General features: G+C 48.3%; 1 protein-coding gene across 1 annotated transcript in view; it reads right to left on the bottom strand.

The window, feature by feature from the left end:
- Positions 1-5,572: 5,572 nt before the first annotated feature.
- Spsb4 (splA/ryanodine receptor domain and SOCS box containing 4) overlaps positions 5,573-17,529 on the bottom strand; it is a 73,234-nt gene continuing 61,277 nt past the window's right edge. Inside the window, exon 3 of the mRNA XM_051206621.1 lies at positions 5,573-6,587. Coding sequence (XP_051062578.1) covers positions 6,460-6,587 — 128 coding nt within the window. The 3' untranslated portion in view covers positions 5,573-6,459. The remainder of the gene's footprint in view (positions 6,588-17,529) is intronic.

Below are 17,529 nucleotides of genomic sequence, written 5' to 3'. Positions count from 1 at the left end.
TCCAATGTCAAGGACTGTGAATGATAATTTTGAGGATGGACATCTTTGTCTCATTTCTGATGTTTGAAGAAATAGTTTGAATTATTCCCCAGTTTAGTTTGACGTCAGCTATGGGTTTGTCGCATACAGCTTTTCCTATGTTGAAGTCCGATCCTTCCTTGCCTAGACGGTCACGTGATCTTTGCCTACGATTCTATTTGAGTGCCACATTAGGCATGAGGATTGGTTATCCTTGGATCTCTGTAATGAAATCAAGTGGATCACATAGCTTGTGACCTTTGTAAATGAGCTATTGGATTTAGTCTATAAGTAGTTTACTCAAAACCATAGCCTCTGTGTTTATCACAGAAATTACAGTTTTTGCTTAGTTTTCATTTATTTTCTCTTATAAAAGAAAACATTTAATTGGGGCTGGCTTACAGGTTCAGAGGTTTAGTCCACTCTCAGCATGGCAGGAAGCATTGTGGCTCACTGGCAGATGTGGTCCTGGAGAAGGAGCTGGGAGTTCTATATTTAAATCTGCAGACAGTGGGAAAAAAAACAAAAAACAAAAACAAAACAACAAAAACTGGTTTCTAGTCTCTCTCTCTCACACACACACATACTCTCTATGTCTCTTCTCATTCTTCTCTCTGTCTCTCTCTGTCTCTCTGTCTCTGTCTCTCTCTCTTTCTCTCTCTCTCTGGCAATAGCCAGAACAGCTGTCAGATCCTCCTGAGCTGGAGTCACAGGTGGTTGTAAGCCATCTGCTGTGGGTGCTGGGAACCAAACTTGGGTCTTGGCCTGAGCTGTTGACTGCTGAGTTGGCTCAGTTAGCTAAATCATCTCCTCAGGGCAGGGATGGCTTCATGGAACGACTTCCTTTCTGTTCTGTGGAATTGTTTGAGAAGCATTGGTGTTCACTTTTCCCTAAAGATCTGGTAAAACTTGGCTGTGGATCCATCCAGTCCTGGGCTTCTCTTTATTTTACAAGCATCTGAGACCTCAGATAAATTTAATAGTGCATCTCAAAATCTTAAAAAAATAATTCAGTTAATCTTTAAAACATACAGTTTGCAAAAACTGAAGCAAGGGGATATGAACAACCTGAAGAGAGAGATCAATAACTAATGATGAGATTGATGTTGCCTGAGGTCTCAGATGTTTGTAATGTTGTCCCTCAGAGCGATTTGGGTTCCTTGGTTTTGCTTTGCTGGACTTCATGGATTCTGATCACATTTTCATTTGATCATAGCATTTAACAATACTCTGATTATTTGGGGTAAGTTCTTCACTCTCCACACTCTTAGATCTGTTTCTCCCTGCTGTTGATTTCTCATTCCATCTCATTATGATTAGATAAGATGTAAGAAATTATTCCAGTTTTCTGTATTTGCTGAGGCTTGCTTCATGGCCTAAAGTATGATGTACTTTGAAGAGTGTCCCAAGAGCTGCAGAAAAGAGCATGTATTCTGTAGTTGTTGGATGGGAGAGTCTGCAAGTTTAAGACTGTTTGGTAGCTAATGCAGGATGACACTGTTTTTTTTTTTTTAAAGACATATTTGACTCATTTATGTCTCTCTCTCCCTCTGTGTGTGTTTGTGTGTGTGTTTGTGTATACATGCACACATGTGAAGGTCAGAAGAGAGCATCAGGCCCTCCTCTATCATGCTCTTCCTTGTGCCTTTGAGCCTGGGTCTCTCTGAACCTTGGGCTCATGGTGTTTTTTTTTTTTTTGCCTGTTCCAACGATCCCCCTTTTTTCCTAACCCCCACTCAGGGACAATGTTAGAGCCATTTGTGATGAGCCCCAACTTATTGTGTAGGTACTAGGTTCTTAACTCCAGCCCTCATGACTTTGGAGCAAGTGCTCTTCACCATGGAGCTACAACCTCTCTAGCCCAACACTGGTGTTTGTTTACTGATATTTTCCCTTGGATGGTGTTGGGATATTGAAGTCTGTCCTAGTTTGATTTCCATTATAATGAGAAATACTATGACAAAAAGCAACTTGGCTTTATTTCATCTTATACTTCTAGGTATAAGTCCATGCCTGAGGGAAGTCGGGGCAGGGACACAAGGCAGATTGTAACCCAGATGTGTAAGGCACATACACTCTTTTCTCTCCTAAATTGCTTTGGCCAGCGTGTTTCATCAGACCAACAGTGAAAGAAATTAGAACTGGGCATCCCCATGTGGTATGGAATGATGAGCTTCTTGCTGTTATGGGGGGCGGTCATATCCCTGCAGTGAATGATAAAGCATGTTACAAAGGCCAAGCCATCTGAGGGTGGAGTATCCTGGGAACAGGTTCTGGAGTGGGCACCTTCCTGTATGTAGAAGCATGCCTCACTGACCCACAAAGTCTGTCTTGTGAATAAGAAGACACACTCAAAGGCTGATGGTCTAGATAATACTTTTTAATCCCTAAAAAACATATGCATGGGGCAGGTTCATAAGCAGACTCTGGCAACTGCTGGGTGGCTTTTGCTGTGTACATAAAGAAATGCAACCGAGGCTCAGCTGTCTGCCCATAAAGAGCTCGCCTACACCACAGGGAAAACGAGTGCAGACGCTCTCCTCTGCATCAGCCTCAGGCTTGCCAGGAAAAGTGGGACCTGCAAGGATGAGAAGGACGTTTCAGTTTGTCATTTTATACCGTCGGCAGGATGCAAAGGAAAGAACAAGTTAGATGTGTGCTGAAGAGCTCTTGCTGGGGTTTTGGAACCAGTGAGAGGATTCAGTGAGTAGAGAGAGAGAGAGAACAAGGTAGAAAGGATAGAAAATATCCCTCAGGCCCAACCTTTAATACAGAGGAAGTGAAAAACTTTGACCTGGCATGCAGAGTGGGTCCTGATAATGGCCGAGCACAGGAAACTGTGACAATCAAGGAATATCCCACATCTGAATTACTTGAATGGAAAATGCTTTTAAACAGGGAGTAAAAGTGCATCTTGCAGCCTGGCTTGTGCAGCTGTGGATGGGAGGGTCAATAATATCAGTCTGAGTGCTGATAAAACTACTCCCCCCACAGCATAATCTGCATCAACACAAGGGAAATAGTCCCTGATGCACTGGGTGTTTAAACCATTAAGAACACTCTCTTAATGCCAGTCGCTGTGAGGAGAATAAAGGAATGGCAGGCATTTATGATGCAACCGAGCATGAAAGATGATATATTTGATGCCCAGTTTACTGGACCAGGTAGGTAGGTGTGTGTTCACAAGGGAGTTAAGAGACAGGTTGATTTCGCATGGGCCTCAGGACTAGTATGGGGTTTGTCTTAGTTACTTTTCCACTGCCATGGCAAGACGCCACGATGAAGACAACTTACAGAAGAGAGCATTTAATGGGGCTTACAGTTTCAGAGGGTCATGGGGCGGGGGAGCATGGCAGCAGACAAACTGGCATGGTGCTTGAACAGTAGTGGAGAGCTCACACCTGAGCCACAGCACTAAGCAGGGAGCTAACTGGGAATGGCATGTGCTTTTGAAACCTCAAAGCTCATCCCCATGGACACACCTCCCCTGACAAGGCCACACCTCCTAATCCTTCTCAAATAGGTCCACCAACACGGAACCAAGTATTCAAATGTATGAGCCTATGGAGGCCACTCTCCTTCTGCGTTTTAATGACTTTGCTGAGCTCTATGGATAGGACATAATCCTTTGTTGTCTGTTTGTTTTTCAAGACAGGGGGATGGAGAGATGGCTCAGCGGTTAAGAGCACTGACTGCCCTTTCAGAGGTCCTGAGTTCAATTCCCAGCAACCACATGGTAGCTCACAACCATCTGCAATGAGATCTGGTGCCCTCTTCTGGAATGCAGGCATACAAGCAGGCAGAACACTGTATACATAATAAATGGGGAAAAAAAGACAGTGTTTCTCTGTGTAGCCCTGGCTGGCCTTGAACTCACAGAGATCTGCCTGCCTCTGCCTCCCACTGCCTCCCAAGTGCTGGGGATAGAGGGGTGTGCCCCACCATCGGGCAATAGGTCATAATCTTTACAGGGTAGGAGAGACTATGACAGGATAGTGCTATAGGCATGGGCACGAGAGGGTAAGGGGTCCAGGACCCCTAGAGGTAGGTTTTCACCTTGGGGGACCTCATCCCCACTCAGCACTTCCCTTTCCATTCCATTTGCCATGGGTGTCCCAGTTTACAGAGGGTGTCTTGCCCACCCTGCCCCTCTGCAGGCTTTTGCAGAGCTGTATCTGATCTATGATAATATGGTAAGTACAGGCACAGGCCCTGCCCTCCAGAGACCCACAGCCTGCTGGGTACACGAGGCTACAGGACGGAGGGGACCCAATCCCGGTTCTCAAGATAGGGTCTTTGATGCCAGGAGATACATGCTTGGGTAGTGATGGGAGGAACAAACAGGTCAGGGCAGGAGACACTGGCAGATGCTTGAGGGACACGCAGAGAGAAGTTGATCTCATTAGATCGTGAATGGATGAGGTAAGGGTTAGGAGCTGAGACAAGATAGCTACATCCAAACTGCAAAGTGGTACAGTAGCTCAGACCCTAAGGGCTGGGAGATGGAGGCCCTGTTGCCTGGTCCAGCCCTCAGTGTCCAGAGGAGGACACTGTGTACAAATGAGGAAGCCTGGGCTTCCTGACACATGCCTGAGGCTGTTCTGCAGAAAGCTGCGTTTAGCAACCACAATGACGGGAAGCTTTGGAGTCCGAGGGTGCCAGCAGCCAGTCAGGTGCCTAGGGCCTGCAGTCTGGGGATGCCTCTCCCTCCCTCGTCTCCTGTCTTGGGGTGGGCAGACACTGTGGGTCTCACATCCGCTCTTCAGTCACAGGAAACTGTTCTTTCACTTCCTCTCCTCCATACCCACTGAGCTTCCGGGGGGGGGGGTGGCTCTTACAACACACTAAATGTCTCCACTTGGGACAGAGACATCAGTCTGACACTGCCCTGGGGTCTGGTGTGGCATATTGGTGGCTGATGCTGCTTGATGAATCCTGTACTGGTCTTGACCCAGACCCCTTCCTGTCCCTACCTGCCAGCCTGCTCTCTGTCCCTGCAGAGTCCATCCCAGCTCCGCCTCCTCCAAGCTGCAGAAATCTGCACCGTTCCCTGGTGGCCACGTGCATCCAGGCCCAGCTCCCGGTCTGCTAGCCTCGGTCACCTTGAAGAGTCAGACTCCAGCATCAAGGGACGTAGCAGTCTTTTCAGAGTCCGGGGACAGAGATTCTTCTTCAGATCAGCTCTCTGCAACATCTCCGGGGCTGGGGCTCAGATGGGGACTGTGACAGCAGAGGGAAAATGTGTATGGCGAGGCTGTGGATCTGAGGGCAGCAACCCAGCCAGGTTGATGGTGCTGCCCCCCTCCCCCCGAAAGAGCACTTTACACACAGCTCAAGGACAGAATGACAAACTTTATTAGAAATGTTCCTTGCTCATAGGTCACATTCACATCAGAGTGGAGGCTGTGCTGTCTGGCTCTGGCATCCCACACTGTGACTATTTCCAGTTACACGTGAGTCCGGGTGGGGAGTTATCTGGAACACGCCAAAGGTGCTGAATGGTGGTGCTGGCAGCAGCAGCAACATTCTGTGAGAAGATGGGTCTTAGGCCCTGAAGAGACTGTGTCACACCTACCCCTTTCCAGTCCCAAGGCCACACCACAGGCCCCAGATGATAAATAAACAGCATGTCATACACATATTGGAAACGAGACACAGATTGTGGAAGTCTCCTAAAGTGGAAAAATAATTTGCTCAAAGAAAGCTCTGTGACAGCCAGGTTTCACCCTGAACGATGGTGGCTAGAGCCCTGGACACTCAGGGTGTCACAGACTTGGTGTCCTGAGCCCCACCCCCTTCCTTAGCACCTTTGGGAGAAAGCCATCTTCACACACTCCTCTTTCAAAATGCAAATGCTACCTAAAACAATCATACCCAAGAACAAACTCTGTTCCCACGGCAAGTCATCATCAGACTAGTGTCCCTGAATAGAGGGATGGGGACAGCCAAAGGCCCCTATCGCTCAGTGGTGGAAGAGGGCAGGGAGGGATGAGGGAGCCTGATCAGAGAGGAAAGCCCAGGTTCTTCGAACTGCTGTGGTCCCTGGTGACTTGTCTCTCAAAGTGGTTCTGAGTCTTACATTGGAAGGACTATCTCCCTGCCCGGGCCAGGGGCAGGCAGGGAGGGGACCATCAAGGACTTGCTTCCACCATTCATTATTCAGAAGCTATTTTCTCTCCACTGGCCAATTTCCCTGGGCCTGTCTGCAGTGGGGAGTAAGACGCCGTCTCCTGCCAAATGTTTTATTCATTCCCTTGAGGAAGAAGTGGTCCTCCGCTCTGGCTGACTGGGAGGCCTCTGGTCCCGGCTGATGATGGCAGCACTTGGGCCCTGGCAGCCACAGTGGCAATAGGCATTCCTTTTCCAAGTCAGTGACACATCCTGATGCTCTGGAGCTAGGTGCTGTGTGACCACAGGTGATAGCAGGCCTTCAAGCACCGCTCACTGGTACTGCAGATAGTTTTTGAGAGACTGAGGCAGGGGTAGGGAGCCGATGTCTCGAAGGCGCTGTCTGCCCAGGGCTGAGCGGATGGATCTCCGACACAGGTCCATCAGCGGCAGGGGCTCCGCTGCAAAGACAAAGACAGCAGAGTGTGAGTGCCTGCCCACACCTCCTCACTCGGCCCAGGTTGCCAGGCCCTTGACCCTGAACTAGCTCAGGGGCTCCTGTTGCTAAGGAGCCATCCCTGCTTACAGTAAGAGGCCCTTGGCAAGTTTAAGAAAGGTGGAACAGGGCTAGTTAGACTAGAAGATTTGGAATAACCAATGGTGAAGAGTGTAAAGCTGCAGAGAAACCCTGTCTCAAAAAAAAAAAAAAAACAGGAAAAAAAAAAAAAGATTAATAGTGAAGTTAGGTGGTGGTGGCACCTGCCTTTAATCCCAGTACTCAGGAGGCAGAGGCAGACCAAGCTACACACACACACACACACACACACACACACACACACACACACACACACACACGATTAATAGTGATCTTAAACTTATGCATAGCAAGGTAAGTTCTGATGTAGAGTGTTTGGTTCAAAAGTGTTTGGGAGAGGTATCTTTTTAAAAACAGTAATTTGTTTCAGGAGGGTGAGGCAGGAGGGCCATTTGAGCCCAGAAATTCAAGGCCAGTCTGGGCAACACAGCCAGACCCTATTTCAAAACAAACAAGCAAACAGGATAGAGTCCACAAGCTTTTGAAATTCTTTCAAACCCTCACACTTTCCCTGATGGGCAGTGTGCAAGAACACATTTTCTTACAGCATTCAAGTTCTAGAAATATCCATGAACTAAAATCCACCAGGGGCCTGGAAGGGGCTCAGGGGAGCAAAAGCACTTGCCACACAAGCCTGGTGGTGACGTGATATTGATCCCCAGAAGTCCCTTAAAAAGCCGGATGCAGTGACAGACATCTTAAGCCCAGCACTCCTATACTGAGATAGAAAACAGATGAGAGATCCCAACCCAACCGGGTGGGAGGAGGGAGCCTACTCTTCAAAGTTGCCCCCTGACCTTCACATGCACACCATAGTGCACTTACCCAACCCCCAAGAGTAAAAACCAAACCAAACCATAGCAGGAACACCTCTGGATACAGGACAGCTTACTGAATTACCCATGCTCACCTAGGGTACTCATACTAACACTTATCTCTTCCAGGTCCTCTGGTAACTCTGGAGGTACAGAGAAAACTAAGCCGGGACCAGAGCCAGCGCTGGGGTGAGCTTGTAGTCTGTGATTTTCTCATGATCTGGGATTTTAAAGTAAATGAATGATTTTTTTTTGTTTTTAATTTTGTATATATGGGTGTTTTGCATGCATGTCTATCTGTGTACCGTGTAAATGCCCACAGAGGCCAAAAGAGGGTGTTGGATACCCTGGAATTGGAGTTACAGATAGTTATGAGCCACCAGGTTTGGGGCTGAGAATTAAACCCTGGTCCTTAGGAAGAGCAGTCAGGACTCTCAACCTCTGAGCTGTTGCTCTAGCCCCAGTAAGTGAGTTATTTTAAAAGTGTTAATATATAAAAAGAACTCCTGAGTATATAGGGACAGAAACTAGGTAGCTGCTGGAAAGCTTCAAGGCTAGAAATCTGAACAGGGTTTTGAAGGATGAGTAGGAGTGTTATAAACACATGAGGCTGGGCAGTATTATTGTCAGGGAGAATAGGCAAGGACCAGGAAGTCAGGGAAGCTGAGGAGGGGGACAGGGCTGGCAGCTCAAACAGGCCAGTGGAGAATGAAGAGGACAGTGGTCCCATGTCACCTCATGTGGCTGACATGGGCCCTAGATGCTTGCACTGCAGGTAAGTGTTCTTTTGGTAGTGGAATACGTAGGATTTTTGAAAGCATTAGAAGTCATGGTCAAATCCTAACTAGCAAACACAAGTGTGTCAACTGTATGAGAGTGGTATCAGGAGGGATGGGGACAATGGCAGCTGGGTCCCAAGGGAACGTCTGTTAGAGATGCAGTTCCAATGGACCCCATGAGTGTCAGAGGCCATGGTCAAGGACACATCTTGCTGTCTCTTCCTTATCTTTTGATTCTCATACAGAATGAGGCTAGCCAGAGGACTCCAGCCACGCACCCTGACCTGACCTGTCCCCCATAGAGTCTCACTCTATTACACCTCCAACTCTCCCTACCCTTGTCTGTCACAGCACCAATGCACATGTTGCCCTGCCCTATTAACCAAGCCCCTCCTCTAATCCCTCTGCCTTTAATACCTGGCTGGTCACTCAGCAGGGATTGTGAGGTATAAGATATGCTTGTCGCTGTTTTCTCCTGAAGGATTATTACGTGGCCGTTATAATTTAAGAAATGCAGAGCACGAAAGATGCCATGAGACAGGGTTCAAGCAGAGAGGTTTTTTTTGTTTTGTTTTTGTTTCTGGTTTTTTTTTTTTAAATTAGGGGAAGGGATCATAAAAAGGGGAAAGGGAAAATGGATGGGGGAGACCAGCCTCCAGGGACAGGAACATCAGGAGAGAGGAAGGGAGGAAGAGAGAGGGAGAGGGATGGGGAACAGGTAGAGAGGGGTAGAGAAAGAGGGATGGGAGGTGGGCAGGGGCCTTTTAATAGGGAGCATAGTGAATATGCACAGGTGGTGCTCTTAGTGGCTGTAGCTGGGGACGTATCCTATCAGAATCCCAAGGGCAGGGCAGTACAGATGCCTGAATACTAACAGTGGTCATAGGCACACTAAGCTCTTTGGGGTGGGGGGAGGCTCAATTCACATGAACCCCTGGGGGCAAGAAATATTCTGATTATATTTTAGGGAGGCAGAAGCTGAAACAGGATGCACAAGCCATTTACCTAAGGATGCACAGCTGGTAAGTAGAAAGATTAAGACTCAAACTCTCAGCACTGAAAGAGCAAGGTAAACTAGAGAGGAAGGAGTTAACTCAGAAAAAGCCACCTTAAAAGATTCCCTTGGTGGCACAAGGCTGACTCAGCTCCAGCCAAGGAGCTATAAACAGTTCCAAGGAGCACCCAAACTGTGCCCAGGCCAGTCAAAGCAATCCTACTGGGTGGTCAGGCAATGACTAATTTTGGTAAATAACATCTTCTTGCCACAACCATCCTTGTGGGCAACTGTTAGTAACAATCTTGAAATTCCCCTAGACTCCCATCAATAAAGTCACCTACTCTTACCCAGTCCTGAACACCAAGGCACGTACCACCCTGCTTGCAGTTTTTTTTTTTTTTTTTTTTTTCTCCTTTAAAAATCCCTTCCAATTGAGGCCAGACACCCTTTTCCTGCAGCTTCTGCGCCAGTTTGCTGGACAGGGTCCCTGCCCAGGCTTGTAGCTTAACAATAAACCTTGTGCTTTTGCATCGGTGAGTCGGCTCCTTGGTGGTCTTTTTGAGGTCTCACGAACTTGGCATACCAAAACCAGAATCTGGAACTTGCCTTTCATCATACCCACATTCACTGCACATCGGCTGAGCGTATCTCACTGAGGTCTTGAAGCAGAGCCTTCTAAAGTCAATGTGCTACTCATTCCGGGCTGAGAGAAAAGGAAACTGAGGCTTGGAGAGCAGAGTCTTGTCTAGAGTTGGACCGCCCCTCCCCTGACACTAATAAAAAGGTGAGCTTGAGGGGCAATAAAAGCGCAATCACTTGTCTTCTAGACTCTTGGCAGACTGCGCCACAGCCTCCGGCCACTTTCCAGGTCACTCTCATGGAGGGGCCCCAAGGACAGGTGATAGCTGGGATGAGCCTCTCAAGTGAAATTTTAAGCTAAAGAGAAGCATGTTGTGTGTGACTCTATAGTCCCTATAGTCCAAAAGCAGCTGATGATGATGTTCAGGGCTTGGACAATGATGTTCGGGGTGTAGTGAAGGGGTTGGGGTGGGTGGCTTTCAGGCTTGTGTGTTCAGCTGTCCTTGCCAGCTTGCCTTGATGCCAGTAGGCAGGCGCTTGAGATCCAGACATTTTCTTCACCTATTACTCTTCAAAAAGAAGTTAGATCTGAAATGAAGATGCTACTCACTGAGTTGGGCCTTAGCTCCTGGGGATGGGGGCGGGGATGAACACACATGCCAAGCAAGAGTAAGTGAAAAGGATAAAGGAGGCTAGCTTGGAAGCCCAGCTTACACTCAGCCCAGCCAGCCAGAGGTGGCTGCACACTTGTCAACTGTAAAATGGGACAGACAGTATGACAGCATCACATCATGGACTATATAGTGACGATGGCATGGCATAGCCTGCCCTTTGCTGAAATACACGTTGGAGCCATTATCTTAGGAGGTATCTATGGAAACATTTACACTGTTGTTTAATGTGCTTCTAAAAATGTCTCAGGATGCTACCCTGCTACCCTACTGACAGCCACCTTCTGCTCTTGATGAAGACTCACCCAGGCCAGTGAGGGAAGCCTGGTTCTGTGCTACAAACATCTCAGTCCCGGGTAAACTCCCCTCAGTTCGCCATCACTAACCCCTGTACAACCTGAGGTGAACCTCAGGATCTCCAGGGACTCTGCTGTCATCTGCAAAAAGGGCAACTTGGCTCATGGGGTTAGCTCCCAGTTTGTTGTCAGGGATGCAGACAGGTGGCAAGGCTGGCACAGAGAAGGGTGGCTTCAGCTGACTCCTCAGGCCTCCCCACCTGCCATGGACAGGCTAAGATGTGAGTCCCCGGCTACCATCATGCCCACATTCATAGTTAAAGTCACAAGGTGACTGTCAAACAATGGGAGTCAAATGGAAAAACACTGAGTGACAGCCTTGAAAGCTGACCTGAAGACCTGGGTGCTTGTTTGGTTTTCATAAAGGAAACAAGGAGATACACGGGTGTCTTGCCTGCATGTATATTTGGGTACCACTTGTACTCCTGGTGCCCGTGAAGCCAGAAGGCACTGGGTCCCCTGGAACTGGAGTTACAGTACACCACATGGGATTTGAACCCTGGTCCTCTGGAAGAGCAGTCAGTGCTCTTAATTGCTGAGTCATCTCTCCAGCCCCATGCACTACAATTATTCAAATATGAGGATGCTGGGAAGACAATAGCTCTAGGGGACAGCCTGGGCTCAACACTGGTGCCCTTCCCAGCTAAAATGACAAAAAAAAAAGACGTGCACACACTCCCTGTGTGTATACGACGGACACCACACCAGAGGTGGAAACTAAGAAAGGCAGTGACAGTCTAGAAGGCTGAGCAGACTCCAGGAAGACAGAAGGCAGGTCTGACAGGTGCAGGGGTGAAGCAGGGAACCTGACAGCACAGGCCACATATCTTGAGACTCCGCAAAGAGCTATAGCCCTTTATGACGATGCTTTTCCCATCACTGCCCCCAGCACAAGCCTGAGCCTGCTGTCTGTCTCAAGGGAAGCAGCCTTTTAGGGAAAGCCCTGCTCAGTGTGGGGAGTCAGCTGAATGGAGCATGAGCAAATGCTTCACACTGGATGGGGGAGGGGTGACTGGACAGGAAGGCCCTAAGCAAGGGCCTGGTCTCTGCCCCCAGAGTGGCAGAGCATCCTCGATTTTCTTCCCCAGCTCCAGGGTTTACTATCAGAACAGCAGGTGGCCTGGTGTGACAGCCTAGATGCCTTCCCATGGCTGCAGTTTGGCAGGATGGAATTCACGCTTGATTCCTGCTTGTGGGAAGCTTGATGGTACCACATCAATTTAGGTTTCAGAGGAACAAATGCACATGACTGGGAATCCCTTGGAGAGAAATGTGACGGGGGTGGGTGCAGGGGAGGGGCTTGGAGACCAGGGTTATGGTTGCCAAGCCTCTAAGAGAGAAGAGGCAGGTATCCAGGGTAGGCCCCAGGGACAAGCCGGCTTGAGGTGGCACTCATCAAAGGTGAGGCTTGCTTGGAGGGCACACTCAGCTTTCCACCCAAGGCCAATTTTAGCCACTTGTCTGCTGGAGAATCCCCAGAGAAGCAGGGATCTATTTATCTGCAGACCCGACCCTGTACCCCAGGCCTCCTAGCTGCAGACCCTACCCTGTACCCCAGGCCTTCTCTGCCTCCTGGCCAGGCTCTTGGGTGCTTGCCCACTTCTGGCTTTGCTGCTCGCCCAGCCCTGTCAGATCTGGGTAGCTACTGAGCCTCTACCAGCTGTAAGGAAGAATGGACTGCCCTAGTGGCCTCTGGGGACTGTAGCCATATCCTCCTGGCTGTGATCTCAGCTCTGATGGGGCCTCTGCAATCTGTGAGCAGACCTGTGTGTTTGCATTGGGGTGGGGAAGAGATGGGGATGAATGAATGCCTCATTACTTGTCTAGCCTCAGAGGCCTGGGCTTGGGTGTAGAGCCCTGTACTAGGCAAACCACAGCTCAGCCTGACCTTGGTTCACAGCCAAAGCCAGACTTTCAACAGCAAACTTGAAATGCCACTAATAATAAAAGATGCCATATATAATCTATGAAGAGATAGAAAGATCAGTCCTTGAAATGAAAAAAAAAAATCTAGACACATACTTTTCTTTCCACTTTTCTGTATCTAAATTCTGATCATAATTATCAATGCAGGTATTTCTGATGCTTGAGATGTTTCTGTCCTGGGAGGAATGATGTCACATGTCTGTGAAAGTTGTCAGAATCTAAGTGAAGTCACCTTTGCCAAGTCCTAACCAAAATAAATAAAGTGAGAGGTTGGGGAGGAGGGAGCTTCATTCATGTGTGGCCGGTAACAAGACCTGTGCACCAAAGTCCTTGCCAGAAGTGTCACCTCACTCAAAGGCCACCACAACCTTACCCAGGCCAAAATTCTTTTGCAATCCTCATATCACACAAGCTTCCTGCATCAACCTCCTGAACACAACCCTTCATGTGGCTCGTCTTCCCATGGAATGTCCTATTATTCCAACCTCCCACGGAATGCCCTAACTCCCACAGAATGTTCTACTGTCCTTAACTCACACGGAATGTCCTACTACTCCTTACTCCCACAGAATGTCCTACTATTCCTAACTCCCACAGAATATTTTACTATTCCTGACTCCCACAGAATGTCCTACAATTCCTAACTCCCATGGAGTGTCCTACTATTCCTAACCCCCAAGGTATGTCCTACTATTCCTAACTAACTCCCACAAAATATCCTACTATTCCTAACTCCCATAGAACGTCCTACTATTCTTAACTCCCATGGAATGTTCTACTATTCCTAACTCAACATCGTTATTCTTTTGTCAATCTCTTAATTGCTATTTATGTTGAAATTCCTCAATTCCACATTTGCTTAGCTCCTATTCTGATAAAATTAGGGCCATGGGACCTCTACCCTGGCTCTAGTCCAGGGCCCTCATTAACTTTTGGATCTGTGGACTGGCTTCACATGGGGCTCTAAATGTAGAATTTGGGGTTTCACCCAGACACACTGCATCCAGACAACACTTAAATGGGACCTGATATTCTAACACATTGGTCTGCAGGATCAGGGCAGGCACTGCCTGGCAGAGCTCACCATACTATTCCAGGAAGTCAAATTCCTGTTCGCTCCTTTGCACTGTGTGGATCCCTGTCCTTTGGCTCCAAACGCCAGGATTCCTGCACACACCTTCAGTCATACTCTGCATGAACTGGTCTTTGGATGGCGCCCACTCCTAGCCCCTTCCCACCCACTTTCTAAGACCCTGGGTTCTCTCTTAGCCTATGTATTCACACTGAGCCCTTTGGTCTCTTCCTGCCTCCACCACGAAGCAGTGTCAGGCATCCTTCTACGGTGTCAAACAGCCCCACCCTCCACCCTCCCCACCTCATGTCACTTCTCAGCAAAGCCAGCATTATTACGGTGACCGAACCCAACACTCCGAGACAACACTCAATTGAAGTACTCTGCTCTACTCTCAGACCTTTCCTGAGTAGGAAGTTGGGGGGAAAGGAAATCTGTGTTTTCTGTCCCAGGCTTCCAGCAAGCCCTGAGCTCTTGAGTTGCTATTGAATCTCCTCCCCTGGGGACTGTGGCTCCCACAGGCAAGAGTGGGTGTGATCCCTGCTTCATAATCCTTACTGGAAATGACAAGGTCAAATATATATATATATATATATATATATATATATATATATATATATACACACACACACACACACACACACACACACACACACACACACAGACACAGTGGTGAGGGGAGAGCAGGTGTCAAGGGGAGAGGAAGAGAGATGGAGAGGGAGAGAGAAGGAAAGGGAGGGGAGAGGGAGGGGGAAGGGGGAGAGGGAGGAGAAGCAGGGGAGGAGGAGGGGGAGGGGGAGCCAGGATAAGGGCAGGCCCTTTCATCCAGCCCTAAGCTGGCTGAAGAACCTCTGGCAGAGCCTGTCCCTCTGATAAGCAGAACCGTACTGTGTTGCACCAATTCTACAGACCAGTACAGGAATGATTCTGACTCAGATGAAACCGTTAAGCATGGGTCCTGCCCCAGGGAGCTGCAGGATAGCTGGATGTGCTGGCCTTGGGTAAGGACATCCCTAGTCACATTGGGAGTGGGGGAAACTGCCCTCCCGTTTCCTCTCTGATACAGCCCGGGGACTACCTGCTGCTCTAAGAGATACTAAGAGAAATATGTTCATCATGGGGAGGGAAGCAGGCTGTGCTTGTAGGGCCAGCTGGTGTGGAGGGGGGCACCTCAGGAATAGGGTTCCCATTCCCAGGATGCACCTTCTTCCAAAGATGAAGAGTGAGGGGTGTGGGGCAGCCAGGTCAGTCAATGAATCCAGGGTGGTTCTAGGAAGAGACAAAATAGGCCAACCAAGGAAACAATCTTGTAGGGTGTATATGAATGCTGAAAATCAGAAAGGAAAAAAACAACAGGACTAGGTTGTCAGTGTTCTGATCATCCAGATGGGCGGTGGATTCAGGCATGAGCATGAAATCTCAAACAACAAGAAAATAAATAAATAAACAAGTTAGAACAAAATAGAGCTGGGCAGGGGACTGGAGACTGTGTTACTAGTAAGGCCACAGCTAAGAGACGGAAACAGTATTACTGCTATCAGACGTTCAGTTATAAATAGAGATGAGGAGAGCAAAATTGTACAGGAGAATTAGAGTCCCCGTCTAACTCAAACAAGAGCTTGGCCAGGAGATGAATTATAGCTAATTCTAGCTAATGAGTAATAATGAAGTCACTCTTGCCTGCACAGTACTCAGTGCTGCCTGGGAGAGGCATCACTACAAAGCAGAAACAGCTCTGACCTGGAGTTGAAGACCTAAGTTGAGTTCTGGCTTTAAAAAAAAAAAGCAAAAAAAACAAAAACTCATTGCTCTCTCTCTCTCTCTCTCTCTCTCTTTTTTTTTTTTTTTTTTTTTTTTTTTGGTAAAGCAGGGACATTCCCTGCTTCATGAAGAGCAGTGGAAGGATGAGGTAAGGGACAGAGTACTTAGTGAAGGTCCTGGCCTTTGTGACAGTCAATGACAGCTACTATTAATATTTCAGAGCAGGCAGTGTCCCTGGGAACAAAGCAGAAAACAGGCAATTGGTGCAGAAGGTAGGGTTTTCCTGGTGGGATACGCCTGTGTTGAGAACCACAGATGACTCTAAACACATCTGAGCAGTCCAGAGCAGCGAATGTGTGGGAGACCAGGACTCAGCAGCCCTGTGACTGGGAGCCTCTTGCCCTATCCACCAGCCTGTTGTGGTTTCGGGAGCCACCTTCCAATTTTTCCCTCAGATAGAGAAACACGGAGAAGCCTATGACTGTCAGCATCTTCAGGTCCATTTGCTGGGCTCTAGAACTCAACTTCTGCCAACGGTTATTGTAAGGAGAGTAGCACTAGGAGTCACACAGCACTTCCTCTACGTTATAGAACACTCTAGTGTTTTATATTCCTCACTGTTTTTCATTCTCACAACAACCCAATGAGGTACTTGTTTATGCATGCCCACTTACAAACATGAAGAAACTGAGGCAGAGAGGGACCGAGTAACTAGCCCAAGGCCACAGCTGAGTGATGCCAATGGATGGGACTGGTGCTCAGGGTCTCTCTCTCTCTCTCTCTCTCTCTCTCTCTCTCTCTCTCTCTGTGTGTGTGTGTGTGTTGTGTGTAAACACAACCTGCCTACCAGCCCTGAGGAGTCTGCTAGAGTCTGCTAACTGGTCTCAAGAGACCCATTTGCCTTGCCTCTTCAACACTGCTTCACATGGTGATGTCATCTGCTGTGTTGTGCGTGAGAGCCCCTTGAAAGGACTGAAGGTGGATCCTGATCCAGACAAGCCCAGCCACAGCCTCAGGATGGCAGGAAAGGCAGGAGTTTCTCCAGTGTCAGACAGTTAAACGGGTCCAATTTGCCAGGTTCCGCATGGGATTTGGATGTGGTGTTATCTTTCCCTGGAGACCCAGGGACCAGAAGTGCCGCTTTTTTGTCCTCCTCCTGGAAGCAGCCTGGGTGCTGCCGCTCACAACCACTAGGCTAGCTGGTACCTTCTCTTTTCAAACAGCCAAGGTCAGACAAACTTCCTTCCACTCGGGAAATGTCCCATGTTAGCCTAATCAGCATAAACCCCAGGGGCTTAATATGAAGGCCTTCTAATGGATTTATTGTGTTTATTTGACTTTTCCAAGTGTGAACTCAGAAACGGGCCCAGAGGAGATGAAGGAGAAGCTTGTTTTTCTTAAGTTCTGCTAAAGTGATGAGTAAATTGAATTCTTGGATATGGTCTGCCCCATTCTCTCACCCTCCCTCCCTCCTTCCTTCAGCCAAAGGTTCAATTAGGCTCAGGAGGAACTGGTATTTATGGGATAGACATTTCCAGAAGAGAAAGTGGTGTCTGCTTAGAAGTGGTGAGTGGTGAGGTATGTGCATCATACAAGCACCACGATCCAGAACCAGAATCGCCAAATTCGGCAGCACTGACTCGGTTTCCCCTTCTGACTTCAAGGCAAGTGATGTCATTACCTATGGATGCGAACAATCTCCAGTGGCACAAACATCGCGTAGACCGGAGGCTGTAAACTTCAGCCGTACAAGGTGAGGGATCTCCTAAGTACTCCCTGAAGAGCAGGTGTGGAGAATGGCTGCAAGGCCGAGCAAACCAGGGAGCAGACATCAGGGGACCAGCACTTGGTT

This window comes from Phodopus roborovskii, unplaced genomic scaffold (assembly GCF_943737965.1).
Source record: "Phodopus roborovskii unplaced genomic scaffold, PHOROB, whole genome shotgun sequence".
NCBI lineage: Eukaryota > Metazoa > Chordata > Mammalia > Rodentia > Cricetidae > Phodopus > Phodopus roborovskii.
This window is presented reverse-complemented; position numbering and strand designations above follow the sequence as displayed.